Source organism: Neovison vison, chromosome 1, assembly GCF_020171115.1.
Source record: "Neovison vison isolate M4711 chromosome 1, ASM_NN_V1, whole genome shotgun sequence".
Classification (NCBI taxonomy): domain Eukaryota; kingdom Metazoa; phylum Chordata; class Mammalia; order Carnivora; family Mustelidae; genus Neogale; species Neogale vison.
This window is the reverse complement of record NC_058091.1, coordinates 168,182,902-168,201,477: the sequence shown is the minus strand read 5'-3', so window position 1 is coordinate 168,201,477 and position 18,576 is coordinate 168,182,902. Positions and strand designations below refer to the sequence as shown.

The 18,576-nt window shown below is 49.6% G+C and overlaps 1 protein-coding gene across 4 annotated transcripts in view; it reads right to left on the bottom strand.

Moving 5' to 3' along the window:
- The window catches only part of COL23A1 (collagen type XXIII alpha 1 chain), a 318,044-nt gene extending 299,936 nt beyond the window's left edge, over positions 1–18,108 (bottom strand). For all 4 annotated transcript variants that reach the window (XM_044262799.1, XM_044262818.1, XM_044262826.1 and 1 more), the window contains exon 1: positions 17,759–18,108. In XM_044262799.1, the coding sequence (XP_044118734.1) occupies positions 17,759–18,043 (285 nt within the window). In that variant the 5' untranslated portion in view covers positions 18,044–18,108. The remainder of the gene's footprint in view (positions 1–17,758) is intronic.
- Between the last annotated feature and the right edge of the window lie 468 nt (positions 18,109–18,576).

Below are 18,576 nucleotides of genomic sequence, written 5' to 3'. Positions count from 1 at the left end.
GTACACCGGGGAATGAATATTCAGGCATATATACACTAGCTGTCTGCAGAGATGACCCAACCACCAATGATATCCTGGAAGCAACAAGCCCACCTAGGACCCGAATCTTGGTTTCTAAATACCATTTTCCAAGAAAAGGAACCAGGGCTCCTTGGAGAAATAACTGGTTCTAGGCCTGGGCTAGGAAATATACAAGATGAACTTCAAGTACCTTGTAGTGGCGGAAAGTAAGAAAGTCCTTTCTGAAAAAAGGAGGTGGGGAAAGAGTTATGTCAAAGAAATACAAAACCTACCTGAAAGGGCTCAGAATGACCAAAGCTGGAACAACTTGGCCACAAAATAAAAAACACAGTATTGGATTATTAGCCAAAGAATAGGTTAGAAACCCATGAGTCCATCCTGACATAAATGACTGAATAAATAAGTGGGAAGAGACAAATCTTCCAATAATATATGTAGATACTGCCCTCTCCAGGAGGTGGAGCTAAATTCCCTTCTTCTTGAGTGAAGGCTAGATTCATTTCCTAAGAGCAGAGAAAGGAAAACAGTGACTTTATAACGTGGAAATCTGGCAGATACTACATTAACCAAGTGGTCAAGGTTCATGCCACCAGTGGTAAGTCATGTGACATCGTGGACCCCTGACATGACACCATGACAATGGCGATCCACCTCAGTGCTATTCTTCCCAAGACTTCAGAGTCCAGTCTGATCTTGAGAGCCACCCAAACTGAGAGACCATCTACAAACTACCTGTCCAGTATGTCCAAAAACTGTTAAGGTCATGAAAAACAAGGAAAGGCTGAGAAACCGTCATAGACTGAGGAGACCAAAAAGACATGACAATGGAATGCAACTTGGTATCCTGGGTGGGATCCTGGAACAGGAAAGGGACTTTAGAGAAAAACTAGGGAGGTCTGAATAAAGTCTGTAGTTCCCTTTTTAAAAAAGAAATCATAATGTCCTGGGGCTCCTCGGTGGCTTAGTGAGTTAAGCCTCTGCCTTCCGCTCATGTCATGATCCCAGGATTCTGGGATTGAGCCCCATATCAGGCTCTCTGCTCAGCAGGGAGCCTGCTTTCCTCTCTCTCTCTGCCTGCCTCTCTGCCTACTTGTGATCTCTCTCTCTGTCAAATAAATAAATAAAATCTTAAAAAAAAAAAGAAATCACAAAGTCCTTTAACACCCACTAAGATACAGCTTTGTTATTTTCTATAACACATCTATTTTTTGCATTAAGGTGAAATTCACACAGCATAAAATTAAAGTGAACAATGTGGAAGTGAACGGTTGGTGGCAAGTGCAATCACCCCTTTATCTAGCTCCCTCTTTCTAGTTCCAAAACATTCATGACTCCAAAAGGAAATCCTGTGCCCGCTAAGCAGCTGCTCCCTGTTCCTCCCTCCTCTGAGCCCGTGGCAGCTGCCGATCTTTCTGTCTCTACGGAGTCACGTATTGTGGAAATGAATGACATAATATATGACATTTTGTATCTGGTTTCTTTCACTTAGCATAATGTTCTTGAGATCCATACTCTGTAGCAATGAATCAGCTTCATTCCCTTTTATGGCTGAGTAATATTGCACTGGGTGTCTATACCACAATTGGTTTATCCATTCATCTGTTAATGAACATTTGGGCTGTGTCCACCTTTTGGTTACTGTGAACTGTTCAGCGGTGAACATGAAGGTATGTATTTGTTGGAGTACCTGTTTTTAATTCTCCTGGATATATACCTAGAATAGAATTGCTGGGTCATATGGTAAGGCCATATATTGTGTTCTGATTGCCTACCAAACTTCTCCACAATGGTGGAATCATTTTATATTCCCACCAACAATGTATGAAGGTTCCAGTTTCTCTCCATCTTCATCAACAGATCCTAGTGTGTGTTGAGTGGTATTTCACTGCAATTTGATCTGCATGTCCCTAATGACTCATGATGTTGAGCATCTTTTCATCTGCTTGCTGATCATATGCATGTCTTGTTTAAAGACATGTCTGTTCACGTCCTTTGCCCATTTTTAAATAGGGTTGTCTTTTTGATGTTGAGCTATAAGAGTTCTTTACATTTTTCTGGACACTACATCTTTATCAGATATATGATTTGCAAATATTTTCTCATATGATGTATCTATTATTAATCAGAATCCTAACCATCTCCAACGAAGACACAATTTGGGTGTATTAAAATCATCTTAAAAATTGGAGGTGGAAAAAAAAAATGGAGGTGGTGGGAATGGACCCGTGACTTCATGCTGGTCCTCACATTACTCTCTGTTGAGATCTTGCTAGATTAATAGTAGGATATTGTTACTAAGGAATTGGACCTGGTCCTTTTTAGTTGATAGTAATTGTATTAGTTTTTAATCGCTGCATAACAAATTGCCACAAAATCAGCAGCTTCAAACAACACTTATTTACTAGGGTTTCTGCAGTCGAAGGTCTGGACACAAGACAGTTTGGTTCTCTGCTCATGGTTTCCTGAAGCTGAAATCAATGCATCAGCTGTGTGTTTCTTTCTGCACTCCTGAGTCCTCTTTCAAGCCCATGTGGTTCCTTGTGGTCTGTGCGCCCCATTCCCTTGGTGGCTGCTGGCTAGGGGCAGCTCTCAGTGTCTATAGGCTATGCACAACTCCTTGACATGTGGTCCCCTCCACACACCCTCTCATGCTTCAGATCCCTCTGACTCCAGGAGGGGCCCAGTGCCTTCTAAGTACACCTGCTTATGTCAGGCCTACCAAGGATAAATGTTATAATGAACTCAGTCAACTGACTGCTAACTCAGTCCCGGGAGTGATCCTATCATAATCACAGTGCTGCCAATGCTGAAGGGGAGTACAAAGTATGTACACAAAGAGTGGGAATCCTGAGGGTTGTCTTGGAACTCTACCTACTTGAGTAAGGTATCACAGTTAATAGTAATATGAGTGTGCTATGGTTATGTACATACGTAAACATATTTTCCTATAAATCTAAAATTACTCCAAAACATTTTTAAAGCCACATTATGGATTTCTACTTTCAGGCAAGATACAGTAGCATAACTATATTATCCTCCTGCATAAAATAGCACCATCAAAAAACAAACAAAACAAAAAAAAAACAATGAAAAAATCTGCAAATAAACATAGGAAACACAGGTTTTGAAGACACTGATACCAAGCAGGAAAGGAGAGTGATCTCAGACAGAGAACAAGGGCTCCAGCTTCCTGCCTGGGGAGAGTTTCCAGGCTGCAACACAGGGAGAGAAAACAGACATGGAGCCTGGCAGCCTTCTGAAGTTGGAGAGAGGAAGATGGAATGTCCATGATCACCAAACTATGGAAAGAGCCCCACTGTCCATTGACAGATGAATGGATAAAGACGATGTGGTGTGTATATATACAATGGAATATTACACAGCCATCAAAAAATGAAATCTTACCACTTGTAACAACGTGGATGGAACTAGAGGAAATAAGTGAAATAAGTCAACCAGAGGAAGACAATTATCATATGATTGCATTCATAAGAAACAAAAGGACCCTGGGATCATGACCTAGGGGAAGGGAAGGAAAAGAAGGTAAAACAAAATCAGAGAGGGAGACAAACCATAAGAGACTCTTAACTCTTGGAAATAAACTGAGGGTTGCTGGAGGGGAGGTGGGTGGAGGGATGGAGTAACTGAGTGACAGGCATTAAGGAGGGCATGTGATGGAAGGAGCACTAGGTGTTCTATGCAAATGATGAATCACTGACCTCTCCCTCTGATACTAATACTACACTCTACGTTAATTAATTGAATTTATATAAAATAATTTTTTTAAAAAAAGAGATGGACCTAGGAGTCCAGGGATGCCAGACAGTTGGAGCTGCAGAGCAGAAGACCCAAGAGAACCAGAGATCTGGGAGGGTTTTTCACAGATGTTCCCTGGGGCCCTTATCAGTATATGCAGGAGGCAATGATTTGAGGCCAGGGGGAGAACCACCCAAAAGAACACAGGGAACAGCACCTAGCTCTTACACAGACTAGGAAGGGTGCCCATTCCCCCAGCCAGTCATTCACAGTCACAAATCAGAGTAGAGCACCAAGAAGGGTCTTGCCCCTGAGATAGGGAGTAATCAGTCCTAGGCTACACATGGCTCTGGTCCCAGCTAATGGATCCTAAAATCAGGACCCAAAGGATCTATTTCCAAACTGTAAACCAATGAGCCCACAAAAATTTACAGAAATACAAAAATATCAGGGGCGCCTGGGTAGCTCAGTTGTTAAGCATCTGCCTTCAGCTCAGTTCATATCCCAGGTCGTGCGATCAAGACCCCCATCAGGCTCCCTGCTCAGCAGGAGGCCTGCTTCTCCCTCTCCCACTCCCCCTGCTTGTGTTCCCTCTCTCGCGGTCTCTCTTTGTCAAATAAATAAATAAAATCTTAAAAAAAAAAAAGAAAATACAAAAATATTCAACACCCAATGAGGTAAAATTCGTAACATCCGGCGTCTGATAAGAAATTACCAGTGGGGTGAGGGGACATCTAGGTGGCTCAGTTGGTTAAGCAACTGCCTTCAGCTCAGGTCATGATCTCAGGGTCCTGGGACCAAGCCCCTCATTGGGCTCCCTGCTCAGAGGGGAGCCTGCTTCTCCCTCTCTTTCTGTTGCTCCCCCTGCTTGTGCTCTCTTTCTCTCTGTGTCAAATAAAGAAATAAAATCTTAGAAAGAAAGGAAGGAAGGAAGGAATTACCAGCAGGAAAACAGCCCTCATAATGAGCAGAAAAATCAGTGAGCTGAAACAGACCCACAACTCTCACATTAGAATTAGTCCCTGTAGACTGTAAAACAAGGCTTGTGACCACAAGGCACACATTCAGGGAGTTCAGCAGAGGTGTCAAAGATTTTAATACCTACATTGAGATTCTAGAGTGAGAAAACAGGACAGAGGGGATTGATGGCAGGATTAGACATCGCAGAAGAGAAGATTAGTGAACCTGAAGACAGCAGCAAAAACTATCCAAAATGAACACAGAGAGGAAAAAAAATGAAGAAAAAAAAAAAAAAAAGAAGGGCATCCCTGAACTTTGGGTCTTCAAGTGCACAGATAAGCAGAGTCCCCAAATTGAGGGGGAGATAGAGAGAAAGAACAGCAAAAAATATTTGAAGCAGTGAGGGCCAGAACATTGTTCAAAGTTTGATGAAAAGTATAAACCCTTGGATCTTAAGATCCAAGAATCTCAGGGAAACTCAAACGCCATAAACATGACAAAAATCACACCAAGGCAATTCCTTCAAACCAGTGATCAAGGGAAAATGTTAAAAGCAGCCAGAAGGAAAAGGATGCATTACGTGGATAGATAGAACTCTTGTTCTATTTATGCTGCTGGTGGGAATGTAAAATGATACAATGGCTTTGCCCAACAGCTAGGCAGCTTCTTGTAAAGCCCATCATACACCTGTCAGACGATCAACCATTTCATTCCAAGGTCATTATAACCAAGAGACATGGAAGCATGTGTCCACACAAAGACTTGGACACAAATGTTAACAGTAGCTTTATTTGTAAACACCCCAAACTGGAAACAACCCAAATCTCCACTGAGGGGATACACAAAGGACAGCCTCTCTGTATAATGAAATAGCACTTGGTAAGCAGGGGTAAGGAAAAAGAATGAACTAATAATATATGCAAAAATATTAACACACCTCTTAATAATTATACTGAGTGAAGGAAACCAGACAACCTACCCCTTGAAAAAAAAAGCATAATTCTGTATAATTCTTTATATATATATATATATATATTTTTTTTTTTTTCCTTTAAAAGAAAAAAGATGGAATCAAGAGTGAAAGAAATCAGCCACACCTGGGTGGCAGGTGGGAAGGGACAGAGTTCAAGGTGGGCAGGCAATGCTTTTGAGGGTGGTGCAGATGTTCTCTACCTTAACTGCAGAGAGGGGTTCACATCTGCACACATATGGCCACAAGGTCTCAAATCGTAATTTGAAAATATCTGGAGTTCATTATATGTCAAATATACCTTAAAAAATGATAAATGATAAAAACAAAACACTTTGTCCCTGGCTCCCACAGGCTTGGCACCACCACCATCCCCCTGCCCTGGGGTAGGGGAGCAGGTGTCCTGGGGTCAGAAGGCATCACTTTACCCCACTGGGTTTGGGGGTTCCACCTTGGTGCAAGGTAAACCCCGGCAGAGTCAAGGGAAGACAGCTGGCAAGAGCACCTAGCCCAACCCCAGTGTTTGGCAGAAGTTTAGAGATGCTTCTCTAAGGAACGTGGGGTTTCATCAGTGAGTCCCACTGGCAAGCTGAGCGACTTCCCAACCACACGGCACCCATTTCCTTAGACATCCCTGCTCAGTCCTGAAACACGGTGGCATGATTTGAAACGTTCAGTGGGTTGAATACTGTTTTTCTGAAAATAAATAAATTGGAAAAAAAAAAAAAAGAAATGTTCAGTGGGCAAACAAGATGCAATTCTTCAGCAATCCTTAATTCGTGTTCCCATTTCTTTATTGAAGATTTTGTCGGAGACAGCAAGAGCCCAAGCACCAGCAGGGGGAGCAGCAGGCAGAAGAAGCAGACTCCCCACTGAGCAGGGAGCCCAATGAGGGACTCCATCCCAGGACCCTGGGATCCTGACCTGAGCCGAGGCAGACGCCCAACTGACTGAGTGCCCCTCATGTTCCCAGTTACGATTTTTCCAAGACACACATCCCTTCCTGTCAGAATCCACTTTCAAAGATTCACCGCACCAGGCTGATGGAACTAAATAACTATCCGCGGCCCTGGGTGGGGAGTGGACAGTCTCCACTATGGCTTTCTAGAGGCTGAGGGAGCCCTCAGGCTTCCCCCCACCCCCGGGGCAGGGCCTCCAAAGCCATCTCACACCCCAGCCCGGCTTCTCCCACCACCGCGGTCACCAAGCCCAAGCCAGGCCCGTCCCAATGCCGACACCGAGGTGGCCTGCTTCCCCTGAGCCCGGCCTCTTGGTCGCATCCACGGGGAACGCCTGCGGTTTCTCCCGGCCAGTTATCTGACTCCACCGCATCTCAGGCTGCCTCGCGGTCCCCCAGAGTCCATATGTTGAGGTGCTAAGCCCCGTCCCTCAGAGTGTGACTGTATTTGGAGAACTGGCCTTTTAAAGAAGTGATTATGTGAAAAGGAGGTCAACTGAGGTGTGGCTGATGTCCTTCTAGAAGAGGAGATTAGGGCACAGACACACAGAAGGAAGACCAGGACAGAGGACAAGCTCAGATGCAAGCCAAGGAGAGGCCTCCGTGGAAACCCACCCAGCCAACACCCCGACCTCCGGCTTCCAGACTCTACTTCTGTTGTTTAAGGCCCCCTGACTGTGGTATTCCCTTAAGGCTGCCTGAGCAGATGAAGACAGATGGGGTCTCCCCAATATCCTACCCACCTGCTATGGGGACAGATGGCTGGGGACATGGTGGGGAGGCTAAAAGGACACGGACGCCTGGTCTGGGAGCCGAGCGAGGGCCCAGAGGCCATGGGAGGCACTGAGGGAAAATGGGGAGTAAGGGGACATTGAGGCTATTTGGGAAGATGAACAAGAAGGATGCAGGGCAGCTGGGTCTGCCAGAGAGACCCAGCATTTCCAGAAGGGCCAGGTGCTAAAGAAGGGGCTAGGAGAAAGCCCAGGAAGGAATTGTCCCAGGACCACCTGCCTGGGATGAGGCATCTTTCTCTCTCCAGTTCACCCCATTAGAAGCCCTAGGTGTGAGGCCTGCTATGGGGGGGGGGGGCAGGGAGCGACTTGAGGGCTCACTCATCGTCCTGGGAAGTGAGTGTCACTTCATCCTCAGGGAAACAGAGCAAAGCAGACACAGTCACCTTCTTTGCAGAGGAGGAAGTAGGAGCTTGGGTCCCCAGCCACTGCAGGCGGCTGGAGGCAGACCCAGACCCACATATCGCTGCTCTGCCACCCAGGATAGGAGCTCAGAGGGCCCAGTGGAACTCGCTTTCAGGAGGACCCAAGTGGAACAAGCTCTGTGGCACATACCTGCACAGACATGCCCATGTGCACGCCCACATGCACGCAAGCACACGCACTCACATGCATGCATCTATGTGTGCATCCACTTTGTGCACACTCACATGCATCTGTATGCACACTCACTCCACACGCATACATGCATCTATATGCACACACTCACACACAGGCAAACTCATGCATATATCTCTGCACACACTCACGTACATGCACACTCGCATGCATGCCCACTCATTTATGTATCTCTGCATGGTGTGCGTGCACACTCACACACGTGCACACTCATTCATGAGTATGCACACACCCACGTGTGCACACACATCTATATGCACACGTTCACGTGCGTGCACACGCATGCACTCATTCGTGCATCTCTATGCACACTCATGTGCGTGCACACACTCACACACATCTATATGCACACGCTCACACTTGTGCACACTCACATGCACACTCATTCATGCATCTCTATGTGCACGCTCATGTGCATGAACACACATGCACTGATTCATGCATCTCTGTGCACACACACGCACATTCATGCATATCTATGTGCACACTCACATGCGTGCACACACACTCATACACATGCACACTTGCTCTCATGTGCATACGCACCAGCTACACACACTCTCATGCCCTCCAGACCTCACAGCAGCTCACCCTCACACACAGGCCATACACCCCAGTCCAATGGCCACATGAACTTGCCCTTCATTTTACTGCAGGACACCATAGGGCTGAAAAGACGCTGTGAACAGCAACGGAAAGAGCACCGTTACATCAATGGACAGACTGCGTTTCTGCGTGTGTGAAGATTCTCCTGGGAGGCCCAAAGCTGGATAGGTTTTATTTAAACTGTCTCCTCAAAACCCCAGAAATCACTGTAATTGCTTTATGACTTGTTTCACAACGCAAAGTTGGAGGCAAAGTCCATTTTAGAAGCTGAAACTACCCATTTTGAAAGCACTTACTCCCCCCACCCCGATTTTGCGGCTACATCAAAAAAATAAAGATTTTCTCATTTACTGATGTGACTTGAAGCAGATGTGTGTGAGGCCTCTAATCCATCAGGTTAATCATGAGCATTTGGGGGGTGTTTGTGCCATGTTGCGTAACCACGGGAACAGACTTATTATTTAAAGTGAATTTATTAGGTGTTTGGATGCCCTTTTGCAATGAAAAATCCATCTAATAATTTTCATGAATAATTGGGTTTTTATTTTGGTCATAAACATGAATGTGTGCGCACACGTGTGTGTGTGTGTGTGTGTGTGTGTGTGTGTGTTTAAACGAAAAATTTCATTCCACTTAAATGAGAAACCGGGGAGGAAAAAGATGGACTTAGGAAGCCAATTCGTTGCCTGGTTTTCCTCGGTGACCAAGCAGTCCGCTTCCCGTCACTGACGCAGACACCAGACCTGGGTTAATACCTTTTCCATTTCTGTGTGGCCTCCGGAGGCTGGCGGAATCCCAGTGTTAAAGGGACCATGGGGGTTCCTCTCCAACTGGCAGGCAGACATGCATGCGCCTTCTGGATCCAGGCAAAAGAAGCCTTCCGCCAGGAACAGCCATGCACGGGCCATGTGCGACGTCTGGGGCACTTCGGGCATATCAGCTTGTTTAAACCCCACAGAAACCTCATGAGGCAAGTATTATAAACCCCATTTAACAGCCGGGCAAGGGCACCTGGTGGGGTGGGGAGCCGGTGCTCAGTCGAGGAGCATCTGATTCTTGGTTTCGGCTCAGGTCCTGATCTCGGGGTCCTGGGATGGAGCCCTGTGTCAAGCTCTGTGCTCAGTGCAGAGTCTACTTGTTCCCCTCCCTCTCTCAAAGAAATAAATAAAATATTTAAAAATATTTAAAAAAAGAACAGATGGGCAAAACAGAGGTTTGGAAAAGCAGTCATTGATCCCAAGTGACTCGGCAGGGAATGGCAGAGCTGGGTTATGAACTCAGGTCTGCTTAAAGGGCAAGCGCTCCCCGCCCCCTACACGTCTGCCCTCTGTGGAGGATGCCCACACTGGCAGAAAAGGCTGCTACTGCACCCTGCATGATGATGGCTTCCCGGGAGAGTCTATCCTGAGGCTGAGGGAAAGTGCTCAGGACCAGGAGTCAGGTCACAGGTTCAGACAATCGCTCCCACCTAGGGCCAGTCACTGTCCCCGCAGCAAAGGTGCAGCCCACCTGCTGGGAGACTGGGGGGTGGGGTGGGAGACTGGGGTGGGGCCGCAAAGTCCACGCAAACCCCTTTGCCCAGATGTGTACCGAGAGAGGCCCTCAGTCTCTGCCCTGCAGCCATCCTTGGACACCCGGAGCATAGGGACAGGCCTTCCTTGAAAACTACATCTGCCAATGCATTTTTTTTCTTCTCCCAAGGATTCTCTGTCCTGAAATCTGTTTCCGGGATGTTTTCTGAGGACCTGTGTCAACAATTAAAGATGAATCCTGACCCTACACGTGGGGACAACAGAATGAGGAAGGAGTCGGAGGTCGTGTGTGGCCTCCAGAGGGCACTCCCAGAGGCAAATTACACTTGCTCACAGAGTCTGGAACAAGTCACGGGGCACACAGTGGGTGGCAAGGCCCGGCACTTCCCAAAAAGCTACTCCGGAAAAGGGTTGCCCCCAAACCTAAACGGCGGCCTAATTCAGAGCTGGGTGGTCGGTTTTTCTAGATCTCGTTTTAAGGCTTTCTTATTAATTGCCCTTCGCTTTCGACAACAACAAAAAATCCAAAGGAAATTCAAAATCCAACCAAAAGACAGAAAGGATCCACGCTCCCCGTCATAAACCCTGACCTCACGAGGGTAGAGTCTGGGAATACCACAGGTGGATAACCAAGCCTGGCCGGGGTAAACCAAGCAAACCAGGATATTCTAAAATTTACGAAACAAAAAATGAAGCCCCAAAGCATTCCTTTTTAGGCAATTAACTTACATCCTAGAGAATAACAGGAGGAAGACACTTGCCCGGGGAAGCCACTGGCCATTTTTGGTGCCGACAACAACGAGGAGGCCTAGATTCTTCAAGGACCAAAAGACGCAGATTCCACTGGTAGGATCAGATGCATTTGTGAAACATGGCCATAAAGGTTAGGTAGCACCTGGAAAAATGTTTTTGTTTTTTTAAAGATTTTATTTATTTATTTGAGAGAGAGACAGTGAGAGAGAGCATGAGCAAGGAGAAGGTCAGAGGGAGAAGCAGACTCCCCATGGAGCTGGGAGCCCGATGCGGGACTCGATCCCGGGACTCCAGGATCATGACCTGAGCTGAAAGCAGTCGTCCAACCAACTGAGCCACCCAGGCGCCCTGGAAAAATGTTTTTGACATAAGGTCGGAATGCACACAAGCAAGATATCCATGGTTAGCTCTGGGGTTAGCACTGGGTAGGTGTAACTCTGTCCCAGGATTGGGGACTGGATGGGATGATGCAAAATGTTAAATAGTCCTTGTTTTAGGCTGGTGGGGTTATCAATAACAATCATGTGAAAGCAACATACACTTCAGGTTTGTTGTTGTTGTTGTTTTAAAGGAAAGGAGGAAAGGGAAGGGTAGCCAAAATGGCAGGCTGTTGGCCAACACTGGGTCTAACATCCTGGATATGGAGGTGGCCACAGTTCAGCAGTAGGGGCAGCTGGACAGTCGGTGGGCGCGCAGCAAGGGGCAAAGACGGAAGGGTCTACACCTGTCTTGCAAAGAGCAGGTTTGGAAGGACGCTATTTCCTTGCAACACTTCCCAAAGCCTCATGGTGGGGGGAGAGAATTAATTAGTGGGAAAGGAGAAACGGGGAGAAATCTGGAAGAGAAGACGGCGTCTCTGAAGGTGTAGGATTGCATCAAAACCCTGTAGGGCCCTGAAGCTGAAGGGCAGGGGTTCTAGTGCGCAGAGCTCCGCCCTGTGTTGAAACCTAATGTTCAGTGTGATGGTACTAGCAGGTGGGACCTTTGGGACGTGATGACGACACGAGGGAGGAGCCTCATGATGGCATTAATGGATTATTAAAAAGACCTCAGGGAATCTTCTACCACGTGAGGACGCAATGAAGCCGGCCTTCTGTGGACGAGGCAGTGGGCGTGGCCAGGGAGGGGCACAGACTCACCAGACCCCGAAATCTGCTAGCACCTTGATCTTGTACTTCCAGCCTCCAGAACTATGAGAAATAAACATTTGTTTTCAAAACAAATGGCTATGCCATTTTGTCAGAGTAGCTCAGTCTGAGACGGTGACCTCTGATCCCCCTGTCCAGACCACTTCCTCTTCCAAGCAATCCCACAAAATCGCCAAGACACACGGTGCCAGGCAAAGCTGTGGCAACCTCCTAGCAGATGAAGTCCCTTTTTCCTTTATATTTTCTTCTTCTTTTTTTTTTATTTAAGAAATAGGCTCCACACCCAACAGGGAGCCCTCTGCAGGGCTTGAACTCACAACCCTGCGATCAAGATCTGAGCTGAGATTCAGAGTCCAACACTTTGTCGACCGAGCCACCCAGGTGCCCTGACAAATTCCCTTTCTAATTTAAGCCAGTCTGAGTGGGGGTCCGGTCACATTGCTGTTTGAATGTGCAAGAGTCCAGGGACGTGTAGAAAGGCTGAATCTAATGGAGATTAGGCTCCTGAAGGGAAAGGGGACATCAAGCTAAGGGGACCACGGCTGTAACTGAGCAAATTCTGGAAGGGAATCCGGGGGCCATGGTGACATCGGGCTCCTGAGAAATGCCATGGACACCCACGGCTGGGGGTCAGGGAAGACGAAGAGCAGGGCTGTCTTTGCCCACATCTAACAGGTACAGGTATGAGTCTGAGTGCAGCGATCTCCTTGTCCTTGTGGTCAAGCCAGCTCCTCCAGCCTCACCAGCCTCCTCTCCCTGCTGCTGGGTGATACAGGTGTTCCCATTCACCCAGTCACTGTGGGGTTAGAACAGCACCCACTGAAAGGTTACAGACCATGAACTGCCAAAAATGGGGCTGTGCCAGAGAGAATCCCCAAACATACCAACCTTGCCCTTGACTCTGGCTGGGGGCAGAGCTGGAGACAGGACCCCACAGGAAACAGAAATCTTGTGGCTGAGGAGTGTTCCCAAAGGGACTGTGGGTATGAAAATGGTGGTAAGCCAGTGGATGACCACCTCCCCCCACCCCCGCACACCCCCATCCTTTTCTGGGGTCACCTTCTACAGCACCTACCTTACTGGGTTGGTTGCTCCCCAAAACATTCCCAGTCCTCCTTCCTAACAAAGCCCCCATTCTCTTCCAGTGGCAATGTGCCCAGCCTTGGGGGAGGAATCAAGATCTGTCCAAGCCTCCTGTGGCAACCCCATTACCCTTGCCAGTGACAGGATGATGGCAATCATGGGCACTGGCTCTGGTCAGTGGCCATACGGGGAGTCTTTTGAGAGGTGCTGGGAACCTCCCCCCTTCCCCAACTCAAACAAAAGAGAAAGCCTATTGACAAGAGAACTTTTTTCCCTGCCCCTCTCCCTTCTACCTCAGTTACTCTTGTGAGAAGATGTGAGCTCGGAGCTGCAGCAGCCATCTTCGAACCATGAGGAAAAGCCGAGGGAACGGCAGACACGGATTGGGCCCCCACTGGTGGTGGAATCACTGAACTAACTCAGAACCCTCGACTAACTTCCAGGCTCCAGCAGTCATGCAAGATGATGCAACGACTGTATTGTGGGAGGCACCACGCTCAGCCACTCTGCTATTCACCATCAAAAGCGCACTTAGGGACCAACACCTTCCTCTGTATTATTGTATTTGCTTGTCCCCGCATAGGTAGTTCTGAGCTGCCCCTTAGGAAAGAGGAAGGGGCGGCTCAGGAAGTTGACCCACCTCGTAAATGGTAGAACCCAAGCCCTCTACAAGCTGGGATAAATTCATTCAGTTTTTGGACTATCCAAGCTCCGGAGCCATGCCTCAAACCTTCGAAACCGGTATGTAAAAATCCGATCCAAACATTTCCAAAATACATTTGTGAAAGAAATACCCTGACTGTTGGCGTTGGCTCATTCTAAACATGCTATTTTTTAAGGTTCATTTATTTGAGAGAGAAAAGAGAAGATGAGTGGGGATGGGGGAGCACAGGGGGAGAGGGATGAGCCGACTCTGTGCTCAGCGTGGAGACCAATGTGCGGCCCGATCTCATGACCCCGAGATCAGGAACTGAGCCGAAACCACGAGGCAGACGCTCAGTGGACTGAGCCATCCAGACACCGCTATGTTTTAGTTCTCTGGTTTCTCTTCAGATAGCATAAATCTTTCACCTTTTCCTAAACATGTTGCTACTTTATAAACTCTCCCAAATGGCTCCTCCCCACCCCAAACACACACACACACACACACACACACACACACACACACACACACACACGGAGAAGGAAAGAGCAAAGGGAGAAAATGAGCATGCCAGGAAGTCACCGGAAAAGAACTTTTTGGTCTGGGAGCCAGGAAATGTCAAGGAAACAAATGTGGCTACGACTGACCCTCCCGTCTCCTGCTGTGCCAGTGGGATTCAAAATCTGGTTCTTTATTAATGCGTTCACCGTAGAGTGGTCCTGACAAGTGGCAGGCCGCCGCAGAGGACGAAAAAGCTGCATGTGATTCTGGGTTTTACGGTAATTTAACCAATACATATAGTAGTCGATGGTAGGGGCGGAAATTCTTGTTTTCAAACTGATTGGTCTGGACAATGGAAGACCAAGAGCCAACAATAAATCCATTGTAAGCTGGAAATGCTCTCCTCTGAATACGGCTAAATATTTCTTTAATCCTTGCATTAAATTTGTTACTGGAGTATGAAAGCTATTTTATTTACTCTAAAATTTAAGCTGGTGTAATACTGTAATTATAGGTGTAACGAGTGGGGGGGGGGTGATTACTCCGGGAACCTATTTAAGGCACTTTAAAAACATAACATCAGATGCCTGCTGTGCATTTATATTTTGGGGTCATAAGGAAGATATTATCGTTAATGATTTTTTTTATATTCCACAAACCGTTTCTTTCATTTTTGGATCATGGGAAGGGTCTTTAATAGTCCCCAGTTAGCATGAATATTCCTTTTTTGTAGCTTGTCTATCTACATTATCAGGCACATCAGCCATTCCCTCAAAAAAGTTATGTCATAGTTCTGTTCCCAAGGGAACAAAGACATCGGGTCCCCTATTAACAGTGGCTTTTGTTGGCTTATTTTTGTAATTTTTTTTTCCTGACATTAAAGTTGTGTGTGGTTGGCAAGGATTTCTCTTCCTCAGTTTGGATGTGGTTTCTGCCTCTGAAACTCTGAAAACAAGCTTTTTGATAAAGGACAAGCTGCAGGCATAACTACTTCAGCAACAGACTCCAAAGAGGCTTCGCTGGAAACAAATCGGAACTGAAAGCCATGTTCAAGTTCAAATGTTCTTCCCTTCAGAGATTTTCAGCTCAGTATTAATTTGTCCTTCCTATATAACCGTTCAAGAAAAGTGTCTTTACATCTATTTAAAGTCAATTACCGGGGCACCTGGGTGGCTCAGTCGGTTAAGCACTGTCTTTGGCTCAGGTCATGATCTCAGGGTCCTGGGTTCGAGTCCCACGCCTCCTACACACACACCCCCTTCCCCCTGGCCTCATCTGTGCCAGGGGGCTTACATGCCCCATCCAGTGACACTGGTGTAGAACAGCTTGTTGCAGGAACAGACTGGTGCCCTGGGAGAGAGATGCCTTCTCACGGGGTCCCCAAATCGCCAGAAGCTCAACTCCAAGTGCACTGAACCGTGGCATCTCTGATTCTCCATCCTCCAATCTGTGCACCACACGCTTCCGCTCTTCAACTAACTAAACCCAACTAAGCCAAGTTTAGTTACCTAGGAATACAGCCTGCCCACGGAAAGTCCTGAGCTCACGCTAGCCTGCGGGATGCCCTGCGGGATGAATTTCAAGTAAAAATCCCTGGATGTGAAATTTGCCCTTTGCCTTTCTAACGGAGAGCAGAGAGACTGGGACAGAGACGGAGAGACATGAAGTCTCACCCAGGTGGTATCAGTGCCGCCGGAGGGGGACAAGAATGAAGCCCCTGCAGTCTCTCCCCTCTGATCCTTAATCCTCAAGATCCAGGGCTTGGGGAAGCCACCCTTTTCAGCAGTGGTTCCTTTGCCAAGACATCAGCCCCGTTCCCACCACCATTAACCTGGACACAATTTGCAGGTTCCTTGTAAAAAGGTTTTACCGGGATTTCTGATGGACTCAGTCTGGGCTTGCGGTTTATTTTTACTAAGAGGGGTCTCCTCTTGGAAAGAACGGCTCTGGTTATTGCACTAACAGATAGAAATGTTCCTGGGCCTCCATAAATCAACTCAACACCCTGATCTCTAGGGACTTGCCAAAAAAGATAATGGCCTGCAATTATAGAAGCCTCAGCACCAGTCACCAGTGGGACTCCGGGGAGACTTCCGAAGTCTGGGGGCACTTTCAAGACGAAAAGAAGGAAATCGACCCAAGAACCAGCAATTCTGCCCCCAGAGCATGCTGCTGGAAGAGAGGTAACACTGGCTTCATTAAACTCCTAAGAAACAAGTACCTGGGACCAGAGGTGTGGTGCAATCTTCTCCCCCCCCAAATCCCAAATGCACTCAACCATGGATACACATGAGTAAAGATCACAGCTCGCACAGTTGAGGGGAATGGCCAGTAACAGGCCAGGCCTATCTTTCTCTCCCCTATCTTGAAACCCTAGGGCTTTCCCCCCACTACAACTGAGGGTGCGCCCCTAGGCAGTGTACTGGGGATCTGCTTTTCCCAGGAGGAAGGGGGTGGCTCAGGCAAGGGAGGTGAGCACAACCAGGAGACCCCCTGGCCAGTCCACCCGCCTGTCTCGGTTCTCTGGGGAGGGGCACTGCTGCACAAAACGTGGAGGTTTTCACGAACATGATGGATGGATGAGGGGTTTGAGGTTCTAAGCGTGGCGTCTGCTTTGAAGACACACGGCAAGCAATCTTAGGACTCCTGTCACAGCGTCCCCTATGACACTTCCAACAAGCGCAAGAAAATTCAGATACATCTGCACCGTTTGGAAGCCAGAATCGTGTTGTTGTTGTTGTTGTTGTTTTTCTTCCCCTCATTCTACCAGGTTTCGTTGGCACTGGGTGGGCACTCAGCTCTAAGAGCTTCAGAACACAGCATCTCTAGGATGGAGGGGCTCGGAACCCTTTCCCGGGGGAGGTGGGCAGGGAAGGTGGGGCTGGCTAGAACCCTCTAAGGGCCCCGCCGAGGCTTCCCTCCGCCGTGGCCGCCGGCCTGCTCGGGAGCCCGCTCTTCTCCAGGTACACCAGCACGGGGAACAGTGGCTGCCAGGCTCCCGGTGACGAGTCACCCACCCGACACTTCCCACACGAGCCAGGCACTTTAGTCCGACACCGCGAGGCCAGGCGCTCAGCGCCGACGGGAGGCGACCGGTCCGAGCGCGCACCCCCGTGGAGACTCGACCCCAGGTCTGGCACGATTTCTACGCCCGCAGGCACTCTCCTCCCTCTCCCTCCCCGCGGCTGGTTCCCGAAGCCGCCCGTCCAGCTTGCGTTTCCCGCGGCCGCTGCGCCCGCGATCGCGCGCGACCCCGCGGCTGGAGCGGAGACGCCAGGACCCCCTCGGGCACCGGCACCCGCAGCCTCCGGCCGCCGCGCAGGCCCCGGGTGGACGGGCGACCCCGCCTCCTGGAGACGGCCGCCCAGCCCGCGCCCAGCCGCTGTCCCCGGCCGCCCCCGAGCCCCGCGCCCCTCACCTCGCGCAGCAGGCGCTCCAGGTGCGGCTCGGCCCAGGCGGCCAGGGCGCTCGGCGACCCCGCGCGCCGCAGCAGCTCCCGCTCCTCCTCGAGCGCCGCCACCCGGCCCTGCAGAGCGGCCGCCTGGGCGCCCAGCAGCAGGCAGGCGGCCGCAGAGCCCACGGAGAGCAGCAGGCACACAGCGCTCACCGCCCAGGCCCCGGCTGCCGTCGCGGGAAGCCCCACGCCGCCGCCCGCCGGGCCGTCCTTCCGCGCGTCGCCGCCGGCGCGCTGGCCCGAGCTCATGGCGCGCGGGTCGCGCGTGGGTCTCCGAGGGGGCGGTGCGAGGGAGCCGCGGGCGCAGAAGGGAGAGCCCGAGGCACGAGGTCGACCCGGCGCGGGGCTTGGCCTCGGGGCAGTAGCGGAGCACGGCGCACGCCCCCCTCTCCGCCGCCAGCTCTCCACAGCGGCCACTTTGGGCAGTTTCCTCTATGCAAATAGACCCTGCCAGAAAAGGAGCCGGGACCCACCCAGGGGAGGAGCGGCCCGGCCGGCCCCGCGCGGCGAGGGGCGGGGGAGGGACGGGAGCCGGCTCCTCCGAGCCCCCACCCACCGCGCGCGCCCGGCGGACCCCTGGCGCGGCGCGGACCTCCTCCTCCCCTGTCCCGGGGGCCGGGCTGCACCCCGCTGCCGGGCGCGCACCTCCGCGGCTCCCCAGGCCCGGGTGCCCCGCGATCCCGAGAGCACTACCGTGCGTCCTCTCCTCTCCTCGCCGAGAAGACACGGCGTCTTCTGCAACCCACCTCTGGCTGGAGCATCATCTGTGCCTGGGGGAAATG